The following is a 27,056-nucleotide window of genomic DNA, read 5'->3' on the forward strand; positions in this document are numbered from 1 at the left end:
GGGGGTGCTCTGTGCGACATAAGTGTAGTTCACTGACAACCTTTCAGCGCATGGCTAGGGACACCCATTTATATAACCCCTTTAAGAGGGGACCCTGGAATCGCCGCCGCAGGGGGAGTGAATCACCACTCCCTCCTCCATTATAGGGAAGAAAAGACTAAAGGATTCCACCCAAGGCCATAACCGCCAAAGTTGTGACGAATTGCTACGGGGAAGACAAAACCTGTCAATGCAGGAAAATTTCTTCCCGGTCCTTCAACAGCAACCAGTCATAGAACGTAGCAGTGCCTGTTAAACAGGGAGCAAATGTTAACCAGCAAACAAGAAAACATTAAATAAGGGAGGGTAGGGAGGGTGAATCTCCAAAGCCGCCTGCCTGGCTAATACCGGCTCCTCCCCCTATTTATGATGGGGCTGGCCCCACCTCCCAGCAATGAAACTTAATACTGTGGCTGCGCATGAACCTCTAAATAATACACTGAGAAGCAGGCCAGCCCCCTTCTGCTAGCAAGTTCCCTGGGAACTGTAGCACCGCACGCGATCCCGCAAAGGGCACCCACAATATATGATGTGAGTGCTCATTTTGTGATTTCCTGGGAATGTTCTGTTTATTTATTTACAACATTTTTTTGTTACCCTGCTCTTCAGTCAGGAAAGTATCTCAGAGCAGTTTACGAAGAGCAAAAATAATACAAGGTTGCATTTTTCCAAGTTATCCAACATCTTTTTAAAAAATACTTATTGTTTGAAAGCAAACCTGTCCAAACTAAACAAATAAAAAACTGGAGCCCCAAATCACAAAAAAATAAGTTTTTCATTGTTGTGGTATGTGTGTTTTTTAAAAGCTGTCACTTAGCTTTCTAACTTCCTCATAACTTTTTATGAGCTGCAGTTTGTTTCATAGTTGACAAATCCAGATATGTTCACCTCAAAATACTCCTCACCCCCTTTACAATGACATGATATTTGAAACACAATACTAGCATATTTCAAATGTAGCTTTTATTTTTGGCAAATCTTTTGGATAAATATAATAGTTTAGTTTCTGACCCAGCAGCATTCATATGTTTCATTTATTTTCCAAGAGTGACGTTTAAATGTGGTCATCTGCTCCAAATGAGTTCAGGTTAGAATCACAGGCTTTATTCTGCATACTCAGAACTGTGTATCACAGTGAGGAAATCAATTGGAACAAGCAGAAGACTACTCTGGTGTAAGTCAGTACAGGATGACTTCTTGCGAGCTGTCAAAATCACTTTACACACATGAAGGAATGATGGCAGATTATTATTATTTTAGAAGTCTTTGTCCTGCCTATTTCTCCAAATAGGTTTGAAGAGACTAGACAGCCACACAACACCTCTAGGGGGCTGGTGTGTCTTTGGCCCCCTCAATATTTGTTAGAAAGGGGCTGGGCCCACTCAGTGTTGAGGACGCCTAGCGTCACACACGTTGTAGCTTCAGTGGCCAGTTCTTCCAGAGCGCTTGGCCTCCTCCAGACAAAGTGACAGGTCCCCTCACACATTCAAATTAATAAGTTAATAGTATCTAGAACTGAGCCAGCAAAAATTACACAACTGATCAAAGACTGCTTTAAGAAGCCAGGTTTTCACCAACCACCTGAAGCAATAGAGTACAGTCATACCTCAGGATAAATATACCTCAGGATAAGTATTTTCAGGTTGCGCTCCACAGCGGCCCGGAAGTAACGGAGCGCGTTATTTCCGGGTTTCGCCACTCACGCATGTGCAGACGGTCAAAATGACGTCACGCGCATGCGCGGAAGCGGCGAAACGCGACCCACAGACGCACAGTCGCATCTTACGTTCTGTTTAGGATGCGAACAGGGCTCCGGAACGGATCCCGTTCGCATCCCGAGGTACCACTGTAATGGGGCCTGGCAGAACTTGCTTGGCAAGGCCTTGCCAACTGACCCTAGTTGATACCAACGTTGCCTCCTGAGATCTAGGGATTTGAAGCAGAACCTCAGAAGATGAACTTTGTGGGACAATTGGATGGAAACTCCCATCCGCTTCCTTCATGTTTAGATTCGGCAAGCTGCATGGACTTGTACAGTTGAAGTTTATTCCATTAAGCCGGCTCTTTACAAACATGCTTAATACTTGCAACTTCCTCCTTCAGGAAAATGTGACTTCACAGTCAATACTCCTGATATCCATTAGGAGTATCCATGGGGAGGATGGGCTTATGAAATTTGCAGTCACCATGAAGTCATGCAGTGAATGACTGGTAATTGGAGTGTGACTTTGCCGAGCTCTCCAGAACAGGGCATCTTCCAGTATCTACTAGTCCAGGGGTCAGCAAACTTTTTCAGCAGGGGGCTGGTCCACTATGCCTCAGACCTTGTGGGGAGCCGGACTATATTTTGGGAAAAAATAATGAATGAATTCCTATGCCCCACACATAACCCAGAGATGCATTTTAAATAAAAGCACACATTCTACTCATGTAAAAACACCAGGCAGGCCCCACAAATCACCCAGAGATGCATTTTAAATAAAAGGACACATTCTACTCAAGTAAAAACACGCTGATTCCCGGACCGTCCGCGGGCTGGATTTAGAAGGCGATTGGGCCGCATCTGGAACAGCCTATGTTCTAGTCCAAAGCCTGTTCCAAGCAAGCATGGACTTTCCATCCTTTTGCTGAGATGTGCACATGTACAAGGTTAAGTGGAAAGGCCCAGTGGGTTCAGGCAGCTGCATCACTTGTTCAGCTTTGGCTAGCTCACAGCTGAACGTGTGAACAGACTCCATTGAAATGCATTATTTTGGGGGTGACAAATCTGTTGTCGTTCATTGGACGAACATGCATGAAATCAGAAGTCCTTTTGCACTCCAGGCAGTGTGAGACTTGCTGTTCAAGGAGAGGAGAAACCTGTGCGCTAAGCCTCAGTTTTTTAAACCCATGAAGGTCCGAGCTTATGGTCCATGTAGGAAAAGGCTGTGCAAATTTCATCTACCATGCCCAGGGCATAGGAAGTTACTCACAAATGAGCTAGTATGAGCATTGACAGTTTTACTGTATGTACAAACGCTGTGACAGATTCGGTAGAGAAACGAGATGGATTATGCACAGTTGCCACTTCATAGAAATAGGAACTTGGTCAAGCCTCTCCTTATTCTTCACTTTCTCCTTATTCTTTCCATTTGTCCTTCACAAGTAATTGCACTTTGTTGGTGGTCTGGGTATATGCTTGCAAAGGCAACACATCGTCTGCAATCATGTGGGTAAACAGTCTATCTGATTTTAAAGTTTGTCCAGTGGGGACACTGCATACATCAAAAACCAGTTACACAGTCTAGCTTTTATCTTGGCACCAGATAAACATATTTAATCCACTGGCAAGCAAGAAGTCCTTTTGTGGTGCAGCAGACCTTTCAAAATATCCAGTATTCTTAAGAACCCAAGCCAAGACACACTATATATGCCAACTTTAAAATTGCAAATAAGCGTATATGATTATAAAATTCTCAGACATATAAACTTAAAAGAGCAGATACATTTTAAAAATAAACAACTGTTCCATAGGTCCATCGTTCTGAGAACTGGGAGGTATTAATTCCTTGATATGCATTTACCCCTGGTTGAACCAAGCACAGAACAATTGTTTATGCTAGTAATTATGGAAAAGATACAATTTTCTGTCAAATATTCTGTATTTTTGGCAGGCAAAATGAACCATTTACATTACTCTTTTATTGAGCTCAGTGATACTAGTTAAACTTTAGCCTAAATATAGAGTTTTTAAAGCAATGCCAGAAATTTTGTAATATTTTTTGTATCCTTTTGGAGGAAAAAAAGAGTAGCATATTTAATAAATCATTTGCCTGACAGTGATACAGCATTTAGCTACTACCGTGTTCCAGCTGGGTTTTGCGAAATATGAATGTACTTACGTTGTCGTTCAACTATATTTTGCTCTTCTCATTTCTGAAGAGTAAAAATTGGGCAAAACACTTCCTGGGGTTTATCACCTTCATTATAAAGGCAGGATTTTGTCAACTAATAGTTAACTCCCACTGATTTCAGTAATCATGTTAATCACGTCCTTATGTATCTCCCATTAATCTCAATGATCATTTGAAAGGGCTTCAGTTTTTGCGAGTCATGCCTGATATCCAGAAAAAATATTAAAATCTAAAACTTTCAGTGTTAACACATTTTTGTTAATACAGATTCATACTTAAGGCCTAAAATGGTTATCTAAACTCATTCATTTTAAATGGAATTGATGAATAAAGCAATATGATCTCAAAGTCGTGACTTTCAAACTATGGTTGCATTTGAAGGAACATCTGTGGCCTTGTAAACCATGGTTTATAACGCTGTGGATGAGCACCATGGCTGTACATTCCTCCTTCCTCCCTCCCTCCCTCCCTCCCTCCTGTCACATGATGTAGTCTGAGCTTCTTGTCCTGGTTTGTTAACTGACATTAAGCCAGTTTCCCAGTTTGGATGTAATTGGGAACTCAAGCTTAACACAAGTCTGTTGAATGGTTTCTTTAAATGTAAAGGTTCATCATTGTTCCACTCCATGTGTGTGTCTTTAAGGGGCCAGAGCAAGGGCCAGAGCAAGATAACGAGACCCAGCTTTGCAGCTGTGAAACATAACAGGTGCTGCTGAGTTGTATTTGATTAAGGTGTGTCAGCATCTGGGTAGAGTATATAAGGAGCAGCACCTAGCTCTCCCATTACCCTGGGGGACGGGTTGGTGGTTGGGTCTGGTTTGTTGATGTATTTAGTGTAAATGGAGTTTTTGTTTTTCTTATTAAAACCTTCTTTAAGTTATTTTTGAGTCCCTTTTTAATGCATGATCTCCCCAGCAAGCTCTCTGCAGCGTTACTATACTGCAAAAAGCCAACAAAGTCAAGATTGATTTCTATACCAAAGCCAGTGGCAGCAGGGCAGGGTTGGAGTGTGCAGCCATAACTCATCCATGGTTTCACAAACCATGGTTTATGACTTTCCAAATGTGTAATATTAAGCGAAACAGATTTTTTAAAAAATAGTTCATCTTTATTCTATATGTATGAAGGACTGCTCCTTCCCAGTCCCTGTACTCTCTTAACATAGATAAAGAGTGTCAGGTGAATGGGAGAACGGGGCATGTTTTATTTTTGTGCAGTTGTTGTAGTTAATATGGGCTGAATAGAGAATGTGCACATGCGGCAGTGATTGTGCACATTCCCACGGCACAGGGAATGTGCACAAAGGGATACGGAAATATTGTCAGGTCAACATGCATAGGTTCCAACCTTAACTAAGGACTCTTTCCAATGCTGCAGTTATACTCATGCAGCCGACATCCCTTCATGCAGTGGAACTTCCTTTTCCTCTCCTGTCCCTCCCAGCACACCTTGCACCCTAAAAATCAGCTCCAGAGGATTGAGTAGATTTTTTTGTAGGTTTAGGTAGAGCAGAAGAAGCAGAAGTCCTGTTGCACCAACAGAACTCTGCTTCAGCTGCATTGAATACAACCCTATAATCCCAACATGTAGAAATATGATAATCATACATAGGAAATGGAAGGGTCTTCAGAAGTATCTGTATCTGCAACTACTGAAATTTCAGTAAATAACTCTAAGAAAGTGGAAGTATTCACCTTGTTGGCATATAAGTATTTCACCAATTTAATCTTCTTGGTCATCCTCTGAATCTGTGAATGGAAAGGATATTTTCCCCTATACAGTGCTTTCCCTTTAACTTTTCCTGAGCTGTGTCTTTTGGCAGTTCAGTGGATATTTAAGCCTTTCGTTGCCTGTTCTTGTTGTGGTGATTAATTGCTGTTTAGTCCCAACCGCTTACTTTGGGTTTGAGACATCTATTTTTGTAAGGAAGGGAGAGAGAGATTTCAAAGACTAGAATCTGCATTTTAGTTATTGCATTATTTTCTGCCTTTAAAATGCCTGCAAATTAATTCCCATCTTCCCTTTAGTTATGCTTCAAACAGAAATGCAATTTTTACCACCTCTAAAAAGTTTTATTTAAAGAATGCAGTAGATGGCAGTGTAACTATACTGGATGATGTTGATTTTGCTTAGCTAAAGGATCTGGGAATTGACTTTTGCATTCAAACTTCGCCTTAGTGCCATTTCTGCTGGGGCTCAGTTACATTTCTAGTACTATGTGGCGACAATGTTCAGTTCTGCTTTTCAGTTTTCACTGGGAACCATGGGGAATTGTTAGCAGAAGTTGTCAGGTGACTTTTGCTGCTTCCCTGAAGCATGTAAAGTGACTATCATGCTATGTTGAAGCCAGGGGACAGATTTTCCCTTGGCTTTGTTTCTGTACAACACAAAGCATAGCATGGTATTAGGGATGGAGCGCCTAATTGTATGCGCAGTCATATGCAAACATATGTATCTTCTACACACACATAAGGACATTCAGTTCTCTAAGAGAGCCAACAAAGTTTGAGTTATCAATTGCATCTGATAATCAGGTTAAAGGTACTTTGAGTAGTATATATGAGATCATAACTGATTTGGAATCATCAGGGCACAGTGGTCGGGTAGAATGGAAACGAGATATGTTGATGACAGTTTCAGAGGAAAAACATGTCTAGATTTGGAAGAATGTCTCATGTTCTACTGTATGTATGAATTTTAAAGAGGATTTGTGAATGACGAAAAAGCTTATGGCACCAACTAGATTAAATGACAATAATTTAAAAAGGCAGGCTTGGAAGCAATTGATATAATTAAACAATTGATGGCCTTTTAATCTTCATTTGGTGGGGGTTATGCTTATTTTTACTATGCTATATGTTTTTTGTGTTTTGATATTGTAAACTGCCCTGTGGTCCTAGGATGAAGGGCAGTATAGAAATGTAATTAGTAATAATAATAGTAATAGTTAAAAAATAGCTGTAGTGGCGAAAACTAGTTAAAATGTATTGTTATAGTACTGCAACATTTTTGTAGCATTGAAGAATGCTTTTGACTTCATTTTCTTGCACACGTCTAATATTTGAATAAAAGAAAAATGAATAGGAAATATCATAAAAGGTCGCAGTAGGGAAAGAAAGATCAGTGCAGAAAAATATGACACTGTGATTTTCAGAAAATTCTATCCCAGTTTATAATGCTCATTTTCAGGTTCTAATGCTCATTTTCCTGGAAGTCGATCCAAATCTCTTCCCCCCTGCCCCGCCCATCCTGTTGATTTCTTTTTTATTAATAATTTTTTTATTTGCAAATTTTATTTTGATTTTCCCCTGCTTATTTCTTGACATTGATTGGTGGTTCAGAGGCAACTAACACTCATTATTTCCCTTTCATAGAGCAATAATCTGCAGATGGAAAGAATTATCCAGAATAAAGCAACAGGTTTTTGAACCGTTGCCAAACACTTAACACAGATTGCATGTTGTGAATATGGGAGTAGTGACTTTTTGTACAATCAAGCTAATTGCATCAAATGGGGGATATTCAGAAGTAGTGCACTTTTTACAGTGACAAGCCTGACCGTCACTTTCACCTGGAATAGAAATAAGCATTGGCAAATTGTCCAGTGCTTAGACGGGGAGAAATTACAATAACTAATAACTGCAAACTCATAAATGAAGACAAAGTGTAAACACTAACAAGCTGAGCTGAGCTAAGACTGAGTTAGAGAGGTATGTACTTGCAAGCCAGGAAGCAGTTAGAATGCCTGTTAGGCAGTACTTTGAAACAGTGAATGGTGCTTGTTCTGGAATGTGAGCTAAAATGCAACCCATTTTGTAATAGATGCTCTTACTTTTGCAACTAAACATCCCAAATGTACAGTGTTGATTACTGGTGAAATGGAAATCTCTCTAGAAATATTTAATAGATGCATGGTGAGCTACACACACACTTTTTGGCGGTGGGGGAACAAACAGCCAAAAAAGCAGTCTTTGTTCTTGCTGTTGATCTGATGCTTTTTCTCCCCAAAATTGCTTTCCCTTTATCTTTTTGACCCCGCTTCCCAAAAAACACTGTCTTATTTATATCCTGCATATTGATCTCTTTGTTTTGTCTTTATGCTCACCCAAAACAACAGAGCCAAAATATATTCAATGCTAATAGGATCAATGCTGGCCCCTTGCCCCATCTTTAGTCATCTCAGGTGGGACCAGTCATTTTTAATTAATCAGAAAAGCTTCGGGGGAAAGACATTGCATTCCCGCTGGGCCAGTCTCAAGGAAGAACGCTGCTGTATCTTATTGCAGGCTTCTTTTCAAAATTCTTCTTTTCCAAGCCCTCTTCTGACCTGTATTTGTCAGTTAAGTGCCCCCTCCCCTCCAAACGTTTAGAAAGTTCACAAAGATCACAAAAAGCCTTGAGGAATGTTCCATCCCTGAAACCTACAAAAATAAGCTAGGCCCACCCCTAAAACAAGATACATCCCACACATAGTTTCTGCCACCCAAATTACCACTGGAGAAGAGAGACCCTTTCTTGACCATCATTAATTAATCAGCCTTGATCGTCTTATCTTTTACTGATTCGAGCCCTTTTCAGATGTTATATGAACAAGGGGCAGAAGGTTAGGAATCCACAAGCCCAGATCTCCATCCATTAATTATATTGTTTTCTCCTGCTCTGGAGGGTAAGACTCGAACCAAAGGCTTCAAGTTAAAAGAAAGGAGATTCCCTATGCTATCAAGATTTTTGCTTTTTCTTGGGCTGTGCAATTTTTCATTATCTTTTGGAATCTGCATGTTGTGAATGGATCACAGGACAAATATTGGAGCTGCCCCTTTATTTTGTGCGTTAGTTGTAAATGGTAAAGCACACATGCTCACTTTAAAGAATTTTGTTTCAATTTAAATGCATATATGAGAGTGCCTTATCTCCCTCTGTTCTGGCCTGGTTTCAGAGCACTTAACAGAGATTATAGCAAAGTCAACAGCAGCAGAGATGGCAGCAAATCTTTGGTTTCCTAGCAGAATCACCTGTAGATTCTCGGTTTCATGCTTCATTAATATTTATTAACTTTTCCAGCTCATTTTAATGCTTGTGGGAAGCCCTGCGCACATATTCTTGATCCAGTTGTGAAATAATACAAGCGCCTGAAATTGTTGCAACAAACTTTTAGAGATAATTCCTGAAGCAGATGTTTTGCAAAGAGACATTTTTTTTATTAAAAGAACAGTAGGAAATAGTCTGCTCTTGCTTGTTTGGCCCTGGAGGAAATTAAAATGCATTTCTGTAATTTTGATCATAACTTCTACAAGTGTAGATTTTAATGTTCAAAGTATGCTGTTTGCGTGAAGAAAAGGCACCTTTAGGGCTCCGCAAGCAGTTTTAAAGGACAATAAATCAAATGCCTTTGCATATTTTAGGAACGCAAGTAATGTGGCAATTGTGTTATTCAATAGTTGAAGAGTTTCATTACTTTGAAAAGTAACTATGTAATAACAATATTCCCAATATGTACAGTCTTGCAATCCTGTACATGCTTACCTGGGAGTAGGGATGTAAGAAGGCATTGTTTTCCATTCTGCGTTGTACCCATCATATGCAGCCCTGTTTCTGTTCACCTGCAATTTCTCTTCTGCCCCAAACTGCGCTATTCATCCCTGTTGCAAGCTCACTTAGCTTAAGTAATTAATTAAAGGTAAAGGTACCCCTGCCCGTACGGGCCAGTCGTGACCGACTCTGGGGTTGCATGCTCATCTCGCTTAAGAGGCCGGGAGCCAGCGCTGTCCGAAGACACTCGCGGGTCACGTGGCCAGTGTGATGAAGCTGCTCTGGCGAGCCAGCACCAGCGCAGTGCACGGAAACACCGTTTACCTTCCTGCTATAAAGCGGTACCTATTTGCGCTTAGGGGTGCTTCCGAACTGCTAGGTGGGTAGGAGCTGGGACCGAACGACGGGAGCTCACCCCGCCGCGGGGGTTCGAACCGCCGGCCATACGATCGGCAAGTCCTAGGCACTGAGGTTTTACCCACAGCGCCACCCGTGTCCCACAAGTAATTAATTATGTAACTCATATAAATTATATTGTTACATTATTCCACCCCATTCATTTCGATACAGAGTTAAATGCAATGCAAGTTTCTCACTCGGGGTGTGTGTGTGTGTGTGTGTGTGTGTGTGCATCGACAGGTGTAATGTATAATTTTGAGAACTGAGAGCAACAACAGCGAATACCAAATGTATTCACTGGATTGACTTCTGTTCCAGCAGTGGCGTAGCGTGGGGGGTGCAGGGGGGGCCGGCCGCACCGGGCACAACATCTGGGGGTTAGGGGGCGCAAATTACTTGCCTTGCCCCGGGTGCTGGCAACCCACGCTACGCCACTGTGTTCCAGACATCAAACGAATGAGTGAATATGGGCAGTCTCCACGCTGTTCTGTTTTCATCAGAATTGTCTGACATCCCTTCCTGGGACTAAGTCCCATTGTACTCAGTGGTGCTTACTCCTGAGTAGGCTTATCTAACATGACTTGGCAGGAGGTGCATCAGGATCAGGGCCTGCCCAAGACATTTTGCACCTTGAGGCAAACTTCAAGATGGTGTCCACACTGTTCCTTATTCAGAAGTCTGTAGCTAAGTGTGATGCCTCACTTTGCCGAATGGTAGAGTCAGCCTTAATCAGAATCTACTTGTAGAGATCTCAGAGTGACTTAGAATCGTCATGTTAGTAGGGACCCTGAGGATTATCTAGTCCAACCCCTCCAGTGCAGGAATATGCAGCTTTCCCATGTGGGGATAGAACCTGCGACCTTGGTCTTACCAGCACCACACTCCAACCAATTGAGCTGTCCTTGAAGTAGGTCAGCAAAGTTTTCTGACTCACGCTTTCTTTACAACAGTAACAACAACATGGCAGACAACTACCCCCACCCCAAAAAACCCATACTGCTGAAATGAAGAAAGTCATGTGGGGGCATAATAGCTACAGACTGTGAGCTCATTTCAGTCCTGGTATTCAATTCCTGGGCTCTGAATTCTTTAACCGTGTGCCTTCTGTACTTGGGTCTCTGGAGTCTATTTTAATCCTGCACACCTGATGTCTATGCAGCCCTGATGTATAGGGTGACACTTTAGATGGCAAGCAGAGAACTTCATGATTAATTTTCCTGTGAGGGTGGGTGGGAATTCCCTACAGTACGATAATCTTTATTGTCATTGTCCCATACAGAACAACAAAATTGAAAAAATCTACACCAGACATTCAAAAGCCAACAAGCCTGCTGTCCCAGCTATCCCAGCCTGGTTAGCCCCCTAAAAACTCTGATACCCCATAATTAAATACAATGTACTCCCATAGAGACAACCTTAGACTGAGTTTAAAACCAAAATCGCATTTGGATGGAAACTGTTTCTCAGGAGGCTAGTCCTCGCCTTTATAACCCTGTACCTTCTTCCAGAAGGCAGAAGCTGAAAGATCATTTCCGGGGTGCGCACTATCCTGCACTATCTCTGCAGCTTTCTTATGGCATCTGGAAGCATAGATTTGATCCAAGGTGGGAAGTGCGCACCCCTACATTCCCTACACACACACTTTAGGGAGAACTGGAAGCCAGAAACCTTCTCTCTGACATTGTAGTTTTCCATTTAATCCAGTATGCTCTTCTCCCAGTGGTGAGTCCAAAAGCACAACATCATCTCTCCCCTCCCCCTTTGGGTCTCCCAGCTACCTAAGTTGGTAGCCATCCCAACATCATGTTCCTACATCATGTTCCATAGTTTAAAGCAGGCACTGGTGCCGGGAACACCATATGGATAACCTCTTCCTAAATGCCCAGCATCATATTGAAAAGAGCTGAAACAGGTTACAGACAAGGGAATTCTGGACTTTTGCTCAGTATTTAATTTGATAAAAGGTTTTCAGTTTCAAAGTCATGTTTCATAGAACCGTAGCTGGATCCAATCTAATGTACAAAGGCATTTTAAATATGTTCCGTGTTGGGGAAGAGGGTAATAACATCTGACTGATGGAGGCAGGCGAAAACATCACACCCTGCAGGAGGGTGAGAGCAGGTTTAAAACAGTAGGAATAACATAAATGTTTAATTACAATGAACAAAATATTGACTTAATGATCGCAATGGCATGCTGCTATGTTTGAGTAATTACTCCTGAACGGTTACCCAAACCTCTTTATTGCAATCATTTTTGTTTATGGGAAGGACATAAAAATCCCAGTCAGGAAGAGGAGACTCAAAATGTTCACGCAAATCAAATTGTTTTAGTCAGGGGTGGGGACTTGTAAAACTACTGATTAATATTAAATGGCCAGAAATGGCAACTCCGCAACCTTCTTCTTTGAACAGAAAGGTTTGAAATTCCCTTAAAGGCAGCAGATATGATTTCCCATTAGAAAGAGAAGGCACAAAAAAATGTGTTCTTATGTAGCTCCCATTGGGCAGGAGAAGTTTCTGGTGTTTGCCCTCACAAGCCTATGGTCATACAAGTGTGCTTCCCTCCTGGACAGTTCACCCCAAAATACTATCACGTGTGAAGTATAAAACTTGTTAGCTATAGGGCAGGCTTCCTCAACCTCGGCTCTCCAGATGTTTTAAGACTACAAATCCCATCATCCCTGACCGCTGGTCCTGCTAGCTAGGGTTCATGGGTGTTGGAGGCCAAAAGCATGTGGAGAGCCGAGGTTGAGGAAACCTGCTACAAGGGATCATTAGATACAAGTAGTTTCAACATCACTCTTCTAAAATAAGAAGTGCTCTTGAATTTTTTCATAAATTGAAAATGGGTGTCATTTTGGAAGGTCCTGTTGAGGTGAAAGATCTGCAAGAATCTCTAAGGGAAGTGTAAAAAATGAATAAATCCCAATGTGAGTAGCAACATCTCCCCGTTTTCCCCATACTCACTTTTAAGCATTGTTGCCAAATGTATCCTAAAGCAAAATGTGAGGAGTCAGTGAGAATGTGGAAACATCATGAAGAACTTGAAAGGGAAGAATCTGTCAGATTAGCAACATTTCTCAGTGGTTTTTTAAACGTCTCCAAATGCAACTTTCAGGGGAAATTTGGTTTGAACCGCTGACAAGAGAAGCTTCTGCTAATAGGAGTGCCTCTCAACTCAGGTTGATTTTTGGACTGAGCTGTGTGTGTGTGTGTGTGTGTGTGTGTGTGTGTGTCAGGAGAAACTCCTCTCATTTCTGTGCATTTGTTTGTTTCTTCAGAAGAAAGGTGGGCACAAGGTGGTATATATGTTCTGCAGGACAAGGCATCGGGCTTCCCATACCCCAACCCATATAAACAAGAGACCAATAAGACTGGGTTTGGGGTCAAAACAAGCCACAACTTTTTTGAATACAGATGCAAGAGGTTTGGCTTGGGCATGGGGCAATCTAGATACTTCCGGCCCGCCTGCCGGAAGTGACACGTAGTCAATCCAGGTGGGGGTTCCTAAGACTTACATCAAATAGGGTGACCCCCCCACAGGGACTGCTGTCTGGGGGAGTGCCTTTGGCCCTGGCCCCCCTGGACATGGCTACTCCCCCCGGATCCCTTTAACGGGATACCCCAGTGTTTGGAGGGGCAGGCGGAGACTACAGCCTCCCCTCCACCCAAAACAAGGGATTGCCCCAATGCTCAACCAGGTGTGATGAATTGCTATGAGGTAGGCAAAACCACTGAGTAAGATCCAATTATCCTGGTGGGCAAATCCTTACCCGCCCCTGTAAAGAACGGTGACCACCGTATCCACAGCAAAGTCATTGCCTATCAGTGTAAACTGAGGGTGGGTGGGATGGGGGAAAACCCAGCACAGGAACAAACAGGCTGTGTCCCAGGTGCTGGCTGCTTAAATGGGCAGGGGGCGGATCCGAGGGAAGCCCACAGTCAGCTCCATTGGCTCCGCCCCCTGGCACAGCCCACATCCCAGGCTGCATCCCCATTCGCCAATGCAGGGTGCAGGCTAAGATCCAGCTCCTGATAGGCTTATGTCACCTATCAGGAAGGGCACTGCCATTTGAATGCCAATCACCATCACGGTCCCAGTGAAGCCTTTTCCATCCAGCAGTGCTGCTGCACCAAGAGATGTAAGTGGACTGTTATGTACTGAGTTGAATAGGATCCTAAATGCAGCAATTTGATTGGTCCTGGAACAATAGGATTCAGAATGCAGAAGTCTGATTGGTCCTAGAACAATGCAGCAGTATGATTGGTCCACAGGAGCCACCCAATCCAGCTCCAGGTGGAAGTGAATCCACAACCTGATTGGCCTACAGGAGAATCCCGGAATTAGACAATCATGTGCAGCCCACTGTGTAAATAATGTATATAAAGCAGATATTTTGGGGGAACATTCATTCCTCCTCACCACTATGAGCTGAATAAAGAGCATGGAATCCACTCTCAACTCCGAGTATATTTCATGGACTTACCTCACCCAATTTATCCTCACAGCAACTCTGTAACATACATTAGGTTGGGAGATGGTGACTGGTCTAGTACGATTCATGGCTGAGGGAGTTGTGTTTAGTAGCAACTTGGTGGAATTGTGCATTGTGGTGTGGCAGGTAAGCCTCTTCCTAACCAATTACTTGCTGGCCTCAGAACTCTGAGGATTAGCTGTAGGTACAGAGCGCCTGATTTCAGCTTTCAGATCTTAATATACAACCTGCTCACAGGGAAAGAAACAATTGTTCTTCTTGTTGCTGTACCGACTATTGTCCCGATACTACTGTTGTTGCCAACCCCTTCCGCCACTTTTCACGCTAGCGACCACAACCATCCAATTCCCCCCCCCCGAACACCACCAACCCACACGCAAACACAATGACCATATATATCTTATTTGCACATGCATGTGAAATTAAAAGGGCAATGAGCAGCACTTTGGTCAGGGGTCCCTTTACCTTTAAAGCGCCCTGGACAGGGAGAAATGACTGGCAGAGTTCGTGACCAGGGAGAAGAGATGGTGGAAGAAGACTGGAAGAAATTTAAAGACTACTTGCAGAAATATTGTAAAATTAAGGAATGTTAAAATGATGTCTGATGGAAAATAAGGGGTATTGGTAAAAAGACTTTTAAGAATATGTAAATAGGGTTTGACAATTGGAAAATCTATATACATAATAGGTTAACATCTTGAGTAAGGATAAATGTTAGAGGGTAAGGACTTGCTGAATTAAATACCTGAACTGGTATACAAAAAGGGAGGTGTGAGGAGGTCAAGAAACTAGTGAATGAAGTACAAGATATGAAAATACTAATTTATTCTCTGTTTTGCTTTTTGGTGTTTTTTTCTCTTTTTCTCTTTTCTTTTCTCTTCTTTTGTTAACTGTTTTTACATGTGTTAACTGTAACTGTTAATTGTTAACTTTTTTATTGTGTATTTCTTATGTGTTTTGTTCTTGCATTTTTCCATTATTGTTTTTCTTATGTTTAAATTTTGAAACTTTTTATGATTTGTGAAACTTTAATAAATAGTATTAAAAAAAAAAAAAGCGCCCCGGATGGTTTGGTCCAGTGAAAGGCGCCTATAGGGTGCTGCGCTCATCTTGCTTTTCAGGCTGAGGGAGCCGCCGTTTGTCCACAGACTGCTTTCTGGGACAGAGGTGGAAGGCTGAAGGGGAAAATAGATACTGTGGATCCTTCAGACCAAACACCAACCCAGATATCTGTTCCCATGCATGTATTGTAGCACCCAACCCTCCCTCAAGTCCCCTTCAAGTTACTGGAACACCAGTCCAAAAAAAATTCATCTTAAGGACTTTGCAAATTGCGATGCGTGTATATCAGAAATGCACTCTTCACGAAGATTTCTTTTTCACTTGCAGATGGGCTTCTTCCGCAGAAAATACAAAGAGATCATTGAGGCTGAGAAGAACAGGCAAGAGAATGAAGACAGCTGGGACTGGGTGCAGAAAAGTCAGTAAACTTCTGGAGGGGAACCTTGGAAGCCCATTCATGTGATACACACTCGCTACCCTATTGATCCTGCTCTTGTATCTTCCATATGTGGAAGAAGGAATCTTCTCCAGATTTTTCGGAGGCCCTGTTGTTCATCATCATCTTAAGCTAGGGAATGTATCCTGAGGCAACCACTGCAGGCATGTCAGGTGACTGGAGCAATTTGTACTTTCTGGAAGAGATGAACCTTGATAACTGAGCTGCAGTGCAGAACAATATTTATGAATCCAACACTTGTGGTATATACCCTCAGGGGAAGACTGTTGCCTAAAAAAAGTATTTTTTATAAATATAAGCTTTTTATACTGATTTTGACTTTTTATATATTTGTATCAATGTTTTATGTTTTCTATTGAATAGCTTTATATATATATATAGTTCACTAACAGTGCAGTCTTGTACACGTCTACTTACAAGTAAGTCCCATTGAATTCAATGGGACTTCCCTCCAGGTAAGCGAGTATAGGACCGCAGCTTAAAGCACTGATATCCAGCTGAACTCTTGGACATGCATATATCATCCATACTGTACATTTGAACTTCAGTGCAGAAGAGGCAAGCAGATGAAACGAGATGAAACACCCTACGGACGCAATCCACTAGCCTTGGTGATGTTGTATATAAAGCCTTCAGTGGCACTAAGCCAAAATCCTTTCATTAAAAAGGTGGGGGGGGGAGGGAAGGAAAATATTTGAGTTGGGAGCTAAAGAACCATAAATGCTGCTCACATTGGATTTTGTGTGTGTGTGTAATTCTGCTTTTCAGGGATCTGTCTATAAAGTATGTCACATTCTGGTTTTGTTTTGAAAAATACACTGCCCTTTTAAATCTCCCTTCTCACTTGGATGCAGATATGTCACGCCATCCTTCCCTAGGAGACCCTTTTCTAAAATAAGAAGCAGCACTTTTACAATTTCCAGACAGTGGCGTAGCGTGGGTTGTCAGCACCCGGGGCAAGGCAAGTAATTTGCGCCCCCTAACCCGTGGATTTTAGCAGGGGGCAGTGGCGTAGCATGGGGGGTGCAGGGGGGGCGGCCGCACCGGGCGCAACATCTGGGGGTTAGGGTTAGGGGGCGCAAATCCATGGGTTAGGGGGCACAAATTACTTGCCTTGCCCCGGGTGCTGACAACCACGCTACGCCACTGGCAGGGGGCAGAGAGCTGCGAGTGCGAGCGCGCCCCCTCCAGATGTTGCGCCCGGTGCTGCCGGCCCCCCCTGCACCCCCCACACTACGCCACTGTTTCCAGAACAACCCCTCAACAGTGTTTTTAGGTAGGACTTAAGTGATACCATTTCTTTGCACTTCAAACATGGCTTGGGTAGCGAGTGATGCACCAAACTGAATACAGCCCCTCCTGGTTTTGCAGTCTCAGGCAGGCAGCACAGACAGGAGCATCCTGAAACTTTGTCGACAGCTTCTGAGCTGTGCTTAGTATAAGAGGGTTGAATATGGAACCTGCCTGACGTGTAAGGGCAGGATTCAGGTTGACAAATTCAGAAAATCCATTTAGAATAAAATAAGAAATGTTTTTCTTCTTTTTTGCAATTTCCTCCCCCTAAATGGTTAATCTATTTTTTTTTTAAATGTACCATCCTCTATCTAGAACAAAGGTGAAGGAAAATCAGAGGTCATGGGAAAAGAAGGCATGGGTTGAGGGATGTAAAGAAACAGTATTTAATGGCAGAGTATGGGGAAGGGCAAAGATGCTCAGTTGCAGAACATCTGTCCCGCATGCCTAAAATCCTAGGTTCAGTAATTGCCAGGAGTGCCCTTGTCCGAAACTTTGGAAAGCTGCTTCTGTTCATTGAAGATTAGTCAGATGGACCAATGGTCTGATTCCTATGTTCCTCAAATGGATGCTGTAACAGTACAATTCTGTACATGTCTACTCAGAACATTTCACCACTTTAGGCAAAACGGGGAGGTGCTGGGCCCGCTCCACTGCCCCTCTGCCCAAACCTCACTTACTGGGGTTGCAGGGCGGCAGCTTCCGGCAAATCTCGCAAGAACTAGCCGACTTCTTGCGAGATCGCATGTAAGTTCCATGAGATCTTGCAAGATCTTGCTGGAAGCTGCTGCTTCTCCTCCCTTCTCTAGTGGCAGGGATGGGCAGCTGCCTCAGTCTGCCTCATGGCTGGGCCAGCCCTGACCCAGGCATCCCGTGGAGTTCCATGGGGATTACTGCCAGCTGCCTGGTTCTAGGACTGCAGCCTAAATGATTGGGCTGCATGTCTATCAAAATCACTTTGCTCCCCCCTCTCGATGTGTGGCATGCTTTATAGATGGCAAACTATTCCTTGCAACCAAATGACAGGAACTGTCGCTCATTTCGGCTTCTATGTACCCTTGTTCATAGGGCATATTGCACTGAAGAAAGCAGCAATGAATGTCTTCCTTTGGCTACCCTGACTTCACTGATATGTAGTCCTTTGTCAATGGGAAGGAACTGGGGAGTCAAGATCTTATAAATATAAACAAAAGAAACTCCCACTATCTAATGCCTGGTTATTTTATGATTGTTTATCTGTCCCTGTTACCACCTATCTTTTGTTTTTGTGACTGCTGTCCAAGGTCAGATCAGAAACCTATGCTTAGATAAAGAAATATTCCCATAGTTCAGCTGAGATTTATATTGAAAGTCCAGCAGTTTACACATTGGACCTCACTGGTTATCAGTAAGGTTTCGTTAGCAGAATTTGCTGCATGTCCCTCTATGTAAATAAGGCTAGATTAAGATTGGGCATACACTGGCAATAGAAATTTTCATCAGGTTTGTTGACAAATTACAATAGCACGTAGTGGTGTTCAGCACAAGAAAACAGGTATTTATGTTTAGCGCATGAATTCATCTCTCATAACGTTTAAAGCAATCACACGTTACATTAAGATGGGATATGTATTAACTTCAGGTGCCTTTCTTGGTAAAACAAAAATCTTCTCTTTGGTAATGATTCTTTAACATGTTTTATTGCAGCTCCATCCTAATGGATTAGAATGGTGAATTCTTAAGTGACTGTTGGGAATAGCTCAGTCCTCACTTTGGGGTTGTACTGTCTTAATGTCATTTGAGATTGCCTGAAACAATATACACATATCTATACAGTGTAAATTTCAGAGTTTTATGGAACCACGTGGAAGAGTAGGCCAGTTTTCAAGTAACAGCCATGACTTTCTGAATGCCTTGCTATGTTTGGCCGAGGTGGCACTGCCAAACACATGAGGCTGACCATAGCTCATCTACTCCAGCAAGTTCTAGGAGTGACTTACCAAGAAGGCCGGTGGGGTTCTTTCCAATTCCTCCTACCTGAGTTCTTTGCGCTAGAGATTGACAGCTGTGATCTTATGAACCTGTGGCTTTTTCCATGCCAGGTATATTCTCTGCCTCTGAGGTCTGTACTATTTCACAATGGCACTTCCAAATTAGCTCTTCAGTTGAAACATGCATTGGGTTTTACATAGCTAACCATGTAGTCATGCACATTCAGTTGGTTGCAGCTTCTTCGTACTGTCTGAAGGGAAATGCAGGCTGTGTCTGGCGACCTCTTTGGATGTTACAAAGAATGTGCAAATGGCTACAAGTTCAACTATGGTACTTTTACAGTGTACCGCAAGGTGGCATCCTGGCCTTATGACTCAGGAGCAAGACTAGCTTGAACGTGCTCTTTGCATATCAGTGGCCGTCATGCCTCTCATTCCACTTGTAAGAAGCATGTGGAATCCTTATTCCGCCCACAATTTTTTGCTTCAGAGCTTTCCCTGCTCTTTAAAGCTCAATCAGAGCAAACAGCAATCCACAGAAGACACAAATTGCTCCAATTCAGCTTTAACTCTTTGTATTGCTGCTCATTTCCACCAGCCCAGTCTTTCGGTTTGTGAGCTTTCACTTTATATCACCAATAATGCAGGCAAACATTGTGACATTAATAATAAGTTTAAAAAGATTAAGAGCACCTCAGGCATCCAGTTACATGGCGTCTCTTTGATCATTTGCGTATACTAACAAACCATAGACATGAGGAGGAAATTAAAACCATGATAGTTCCCAAAGAAAACTCACACAAAACCACAGAAATATTTATTTGCCATTGCAATATTTTTCTTGTACAGTTTGAAGGTTTTCTCAGTGATTGTAACATGAATTCCTGAACAGATAACCAATATAGCTTTTAATGTGGAATAAACCATTGCTTCAAAATCAGCCTGCTATGGAAGGGCTTTGCTAAGCGACCCAGGAAGTAAAATAAGACTGCTTCAATATTGCAAAGTTATACCTCAGCACATTAAAAGAAGCAGCTATGCAATACCACAGACTGCCCCTTCTAACCACCAGCTGGTCTTGTTAATGGACAAATATTGATATTGACAAATTAAATTGGTACAGTATATGTAAAAATTAGATCAAATTTTATCCTGGTGGGATCCTACTGATTTGATTGTTTATGTCATATGTCTGCTTATTTTCACAAGCTGAGAGACATGTTGAAATATTATTCATATTATTAGCCAATGTATCATAAAAAGTAACAATCAAGCACAGAAATGTTTGCATTCTGTTTTCTGCACTTTCTCTGCAAATCTTCAGAATTTGTCCCCAAAGGCCAAAACAAGGTCTCTGCAAAAACAACAGCAACAATTAATTAAAACATAGACAATGTGCTGCCCTTCTGTGGCACCCAAAATTAGCTCCTTGAGCTGACCACCTCACGTTGCCTAATGTCAATAGCCAGGGATGGATAGTCCAAAATATCTGCAGGGCACCAGGTTATTTCAGCACCCCTCCCTCAAAAACTAGAATTTGGCTGGATTATTGATTATATCTAAGGACAAAGAAACACAAATCTTCAGCTATGTGTAGTTTATCTGTGATCTGTTGGCTTTTGGTTTTGTGTTTACAAATGGCTGCAATCTACTGCAGAAAACTGATGTGGAAGTACCGTATTTTTCGCTCTATAACACGCACCCGACCATAACACGCATGTAGTTTTTAGAGAAGGAAAATCCGTAGGCATGCCACCCGTAGGTATTTCCTCCATTACACGCACAGACATTTCCCCTTACTTTCTAGGAGGAAAAAAATGAGTGTTATGGTGCAAAAAATATGTACCTTCCTCTTTTATTGTGCAGGGCAGAAAGGTGTGTGTGTGTAAATTACATGTAGGGTAGCCACTTACGCATTGCCAAAAATGAGCATAGAAGAAGACAGAGATGTTCATATATATGCATGCTCAGAGAAAGAGCGTGTGTGCAAATTTAGAAATTATTACAGTAACTCAAATAGAAATACATTTCACCATAGCAAGGAAGATTGTGACAGATGACCTGTGAGTCTGCTCAGTCCGCTGTCGAAGTGCCAACTGTTGACAGACAACTTCAAGACACACACACGCACGCACACACACACCGCTCTCCCTTCTTAAGTTCCTTTATTTTTAAACAGGGCTTGGACTGACAGCCCTTCAACCGAGGGCAATCCTCTGTACGATCGGCCATGTGGCCACCCTAATTCTGTCTGTACATATTTTATTGTGGTTGGTCTGAAGCCAGGGGTTAGAAACCTCACCCACCCATGCCGGTCTTCTGCTATAGATTGCAGCTTTTGTGGCTGCATTTTGGCAATTGCATGTGACTGAGTAGCACAGGTAGTTTGGCCATGTGAAAAAAGAGAGGAGGGAAATTCACCAGCACTGCATTGAGTTTGTTAGATATTTTATAGCTCAGAGGCCACAAACCGTTTTCTATGTTTCCTTTTTATGGCTCTCCCTTTTGGTTTCTTTGCAATTCCTCTGTGATTGCTTTTTAGTTCCAGTTATAAAAGAAAATATTAGATTTTACAGTGGTATCCACCCAGATATTTCAAAGAATAAATACTTTCAGTGTTTTTTAAACCTTTCACAGTTATATTTATTATTATCAAGAATCAATTGATTTTAATTAACACCAGTAATGTAAACAGATGCCATGCGATGGCATAGTGTCTTTCAAGTAAGCACAAATGTGTGAATTGTGTGTGTGTGTGTGTGTGTGTGTGTGTGTGTGTGTGTAGAGAGAGAGAGAGAGAGAGAGTGGTTTTATGGGTTCCAGATCAGTACAAATTTTTGCAGACAACAATCAAACCATGACTTCAGGTCATGGTTTTTTTAAGCTAATGGAAGCTAAATGATGATCTGTGATTTGCTTCCTTGTGGCTCATTCTGCAATCTATAAAGTACTAGGTGCCACAGCAAATATTTCCTGATATTACCCTGCAATTGAAGAAATAGGCAATTTATAGTTCGATTGTAAGTTTGCACCTTTCTAAGTCCTTCCAACACTCCCATTACAAATCCCAGTGAAAAGGGAATTTTACCTGCCCTCCCAAAATGTATTAAGAAAACTCAAGTCATTGTTGGTTGATATCAATGTTATTTATACTTAGAGTAGACCCATTTAAAAGAGTGCACCCAAGTAAGTAAATTTCATTGATCTCAATTAGTCAGCTCAGTATATGTCTAACCACATATCACCCATTATCTCCAAATCCCATATCTGAACAAGAAATCGGTGGACACTAGATTTTCCTATGATTAATGCACTCCTTAATCCTTACTTAATGGAGCTTTTAGTAGTTTTGTTATATATGTTTATTCTGTGATGCACATACAGTTGTTGGCTATCTGTGACACCAGAATAGCATTCCATCCTCATTCCACAATTTCAGAATACGGCCATCAAAATACATGATGCATTCATTCTCATATTGAAGTCCTCATCTTCTGTTTTTCATGGAAGTGCTCTTAAAAAAATAATTCTCCCAAGAGTAGTTAGATTGAACCGCTTTTGCTGGTTCGATCCATATAGCCAATGTCTGGTCTGCCACCACTATGCTAATTCCAAGTGCCCTTAATGAAATGTGGCATATGTTTTTCTATTTAAAGTGTGACTTGAAGCTAATTAAAATGCTCAGGAAACATCACCTGGCATGTCCGGACAGGCTCTTGGTAGGTTTGAATTCCCCACTTCATGTTAGCAATCACTGCCCTGCACATAAAAACCTAGCATGTCAGGAAGAAGCAATTTAGCATAGATTTTTATGTGAACGAGTATTGTAAATTGCAGTCCCTATGTGTGGTTTGAACTGAAGAGCTATGTTCCAGGAAGAACTCCTCTATGTGCTTTTTCTGCTTATAGATGGGCTTCTCAGTAGTACCATATTTTTACCAAATTGCAATTCTGCACATTCTGTACTAGATGGGAAGGTTTGTTGTTGTTGTTGTTTAGTCGTGTCCGACTCTTCGTGACCCCATGGACCAGAGCATGCCAGGCACTCCTGTCTTCCACTGCCTCCCACAGTTTGGTCAAACTCATACTGGTAGCTTCGAGAACTGTCCAACCTTCTCATCCTCTGTTGTCCCCTTCTCCTTGTGCCATCAATCTTTCATAACATCAGCGTCAGATGGGAAGGTATTAGTATTTAACTAATACAAGCTAACTAATACAATACAAGGGACTCGGGTGGCACTGTGGGTTAAACCACAGAGCCTAGGACTTGACGATCAGAAGGTCGGTGGTTTGAATCCCCGCGACGGGGTGAGCTCCTGTTGCTCCGTCCCTGCTCCTGCCAACCTAGCAGTTCGAAAGCACGTCAAAGTGCAAGTAGATCAATAGGTACCGCTCCGGCAGGAAGGTAAATGGCATTTCCGTGTGCTGCTCTGGTTCGCCAGAAGTGGCTTAGTCATGCTGGCCACATGTTCCGGAAGCTGTATGCCGGCTCCCTTGGCTAATAAAGCGAGATGAGCGCCGCAACCCCAGAGTCAGTCACGGCTGGACCTAATGGTCAGGGGCCCCTTTACCTTTACCTTTCATACAAGCTGCAAAGGGGGGGGGGGAAGGTTTCACAGGTTGATTTTGTGCCTTCATTTATGGCCAATCCTTGGTGTAGCAGCACACAGCAGAGAAGACATGCTAAGTGTCAAAGCCTTGGGGCACATGTTTGAATATAAAGGAAGCCATTGTACCATTTTCACTCACTTGCTAAACATTTCACTCCAACTGTAAAATTGTTAACTTTTGATGGATTTATTTGGACCGAAGCATATGTTGTCTTCTTATTATCATTGTCACCTGTATTTACCGACTGTGTGTTCACTTCTATTTTAATACACTTGCACTGTTTTGGAAATTTCAGGTTTTAAAAAAGAGAGAGATAGAAACTTTTGGTGAATAATAAAAATGCCTGCAAAAATTATTATAGTAAGTTGAATGTTGTGTAACTTTGCCAATCAACACACACAAACACACTCAGGAAATGTCACATTTCTGTATGGAAAGTAGAGCCCAAAGAGCGCTCATTTCAGAAGAAGGATTTTTCTGAAAGAAGTGAAGCAGCAGCCAAACTAATTGGTCGAAGCATTAAGGTCAGTTAATACCTTTCCTGTTATGGTGAAGCATTTAATAATCATAATAGTCTTATTTCCCCAGCCACTCTGCACGGCTCCCAACAGAACACTAAAAACAGAATAAAACTTCAAACATTAAAAACTTCCCTAAACAGGGCTGCCTTCAGATGTCTTCTAAAAGTCAGATAGTTGTTTATTTCCTTGCATCTGATGGAAGGGCATTCCACAGGGTGGGTGCCACTACCAAGAAGGCCCTCTGCCTGGTTTCCTGTAACCTCACTTCTCGCAGGGAGGGAACTGCCAGAAGGCCTTCAGTGCTGGATCTCAGTGTCCGGGCTGAACGATGGGGGTGGAGACGCTACTTCAGGTATACTGGACCGGGGCCGTTTAGGGCTTTAAAGGTCAGCACCAACATTTTTAATTGTGCTCAGAAACGTACTGGGAGCCAATGTAGGTCTTTCAGGACTGGTGTAATATAGTCTCAGTGGCCACTCCCAGTCACTAGTCTAGCTGCTGCATTCTGGATTAATTACAGCTTCCGGGCCACCTTCAAAGGAAGCCCCATGTAGAGGACATTGCAGTAGTCCAAGCGAGAGATAACTAGAGCATGCACCACTCTGGTGAGACAGTCCACAGGCAGGTAGGGTCTCAGCCTCCGTACCAGATGGAGCTGGTAAACAGCTGCCCTGGACACAGAATTGACCTGTGCCTCCATGGACAGCTGTGAGTCCAAAATGACTCCCGGGCTGCGCACCTGGTCCTTCAGGGGCACAGTTACCCCATTCAGGACCAAGGAGTCCTCCACACTCACCCACCCCCTGTCCCCCCAAAACACTACTTCTGTCTTGTCAACCTCAATCTGTTAGCTGCTATCCATCCTCCAACCGCCTCCAGACACAAACCCAGGAATGCTATTCCTCTTTCAAAGCACAAGACTTGAGAGATTGTTGTGGGATACATCATCCCGGAGCAAAGGATGGCACTGCACATTTGTGTTGTCTCCCAAATAAAACTGAAGCAAACGACATTTTTCAGAAACATGTTCAGCAGGGTTGAAAAACACTTTGCTTCCCCTTATCATGCTATTTTTCTACGTACAGGGAAGATGTTCAAATGTGCTACAGCCACTCATCCCCTCAAGCCTTAAGTGACAGAGCCCCTGGAAAGGTTTCCTGCTAAGGACTTCACCACAGTTCCCCTTGTCCTGCAGCTTTCTCCTGGGAAAAACCACTCTTTAGTGCTCAGTCGGAGCCAACAGCAATTCAGATTCTTTTCCAATTGATGCTTCGATTTAGCACACAAGAGTGAGGTTTTTTAATGGGAAAGGAGAGGGGCAAGGGGGAAAATAATAATATTAAAGCACAGGTCAAGCTGAAAACTGCTCAGACTCATGCTTTCTAGGAACGGGACAAGTGCGAGTGAGGACAAGCCCTAAGAATCCATCAGGTGTTTTTTGCTTCCATTGAAGACGCCATGCATGTATTACCTCTTCAGACTTATGGTTGTAGTTTGTCTGGTAACAAATGCTTTCAGGGCTCTGCCACACACATCCTACATGCCTCAGATCATTGTGTTTCACTCTTGTAGCCTTATATCTGTTGAACTTTCAGTGTACTGTCCTTATCTATGAAGGTTTCCGGTTCTAGAGGTGGCTTTTGCTGCTCCCTGAGCCATTGTTCATTGTCTGCTGTTTTTAAAAAATGTGTCCTGAAATGTGTATCCAGTCCTGAAAAAAACCAATTGATTACAGTGAAATTATTCATCATCATGTTGATTATTGTTAGGTTTTGAACTTTTGAACTCATTCCTCTTTCTGCCCAGCAGGCTTGTTACCTTCTCTAGACACTGCTATGCAGTACTCATAATTCAAAGGCTGTGCATTATTCTGAGGCACACAAGATAACTTAAAGCTCACATCTGTTATCAGTTTTCCCTTCATTTGTTTAACCACTGGGATCCTGGCATAAATTGAAGTGTCTTTTATAAATGAGAAGTCATTTGACAAGGTGTAGGTGGCTAGGCGACTTTCTTCTATGAAGAATTCATAGAGAATTATATATTGTGTTTTTGTGGGCTAAAATGTCAATCCTACTATGCACATTTGCCTGGGAGTAAGTCCCAGGCTTACTTCAAATTAAACATGCATAGTGTAGGAGGGTGTCATGCCATTATTCAGCTTGCATCATTAAAGTATCTCGTTATCACCTGGAGAAATAATATTTAAAGAGGGAAAGGGTAGCAAAAAGAGTTGGCTGATTGGCTACTAGGCAGCTGAAAAAAGTAAGGGCTGGATGAGAAACAACTATTGAGTAACCATTGGTGAACATCATATGATCTTTCCTCTCAAAGATTTAGCACTCAGTGATTTGTAGATGAGAACCAATGTGGAGACTCAACAGAAATGATGCCTGTGGATTCAGTCAATCGGTATGGGAAGAATGGGGCTGGCGTTGTGTGCCAGGAGGCAGAGGGAGTCAGCACAGCCCCACTCCTTGCTCACACATTGATTGGACACGGGGGGGGGGGGGAAGGATTTTTAAAGAGGGTTTTTATGTTCAGTCATCCAGAGCCTGCATCACTTCAGAATGCAGTTGGGGCACTTACTGTTAGGTTTCTGTTTGTGCCACTGAGCAGTGCTTTGGAGTCACAAGACTCTGTTTACATTCCAGAGATTCCAGACTGTTGGAAGTCTCACGGGAGATGGGAGACGGATGTTGTTGTTACTGGTTTCCTGTTTCTTTGTATAGTCGCCTCTCTGCTTTCACAGAGAGAGGATGTATATTCTTTTCTGTCTGCGTA

General features: G+C 42.5%; 1 protein-coding gene and 1 long non-coding RNA gene across 2 annotated transcripts in view; both read left to right on the plus strand.

Moving 5' to 3' along the window:
* ITGA9 (integrin subunit alpha 9) overlaps positions 1-18,372 on the plus strand; it is a 242,482-nt gene extending 224,110 nt beyond the window's left edge. The window contains exons 28-29 of the mRNA XM_083467884.1: positions 15,748-16,803; positions 17,129-18,372. Of these exons, the coding sequence (XP_083324010.1) occupies positions 15,748-15,846 (99 nt within the window). The 3' untranslated portion in view covers positions 15,847-16,803; positions 17,129-18,372. The remainder of the gene's footprint in view (positions 1-15,747; positions 16,804-17,128) is intronic.
* Positions 18,373-20,988: 2,616 nt separating this feature from the next.
* LOC310690061 lies at positions 20,989-24,111 on the plus strand. Its single transcript, XR_014517855.1, has 2 exons — positions 20,989-21,903; positions 21,940-24,111. It is a non-coding gene; the product is annotated as an uncharacterized lncRNA (long non-coding RNA).
* Positions 24,112-27,056: the final 2,945 nt, after the last annotated feature.

The sequence above is a fragment of the Podarcis liolepis genome (genome assembly GCF_965112155.1).
Source record: "Podarcis liolepis genome assembly, chromosome: 12".
Taxonomy (NCBI): Eukaryota; Metazoa; Chordata; class Lepidosauria; order Squamata; family Lacertidae; genus Podarcis; species Podarcis liolepis.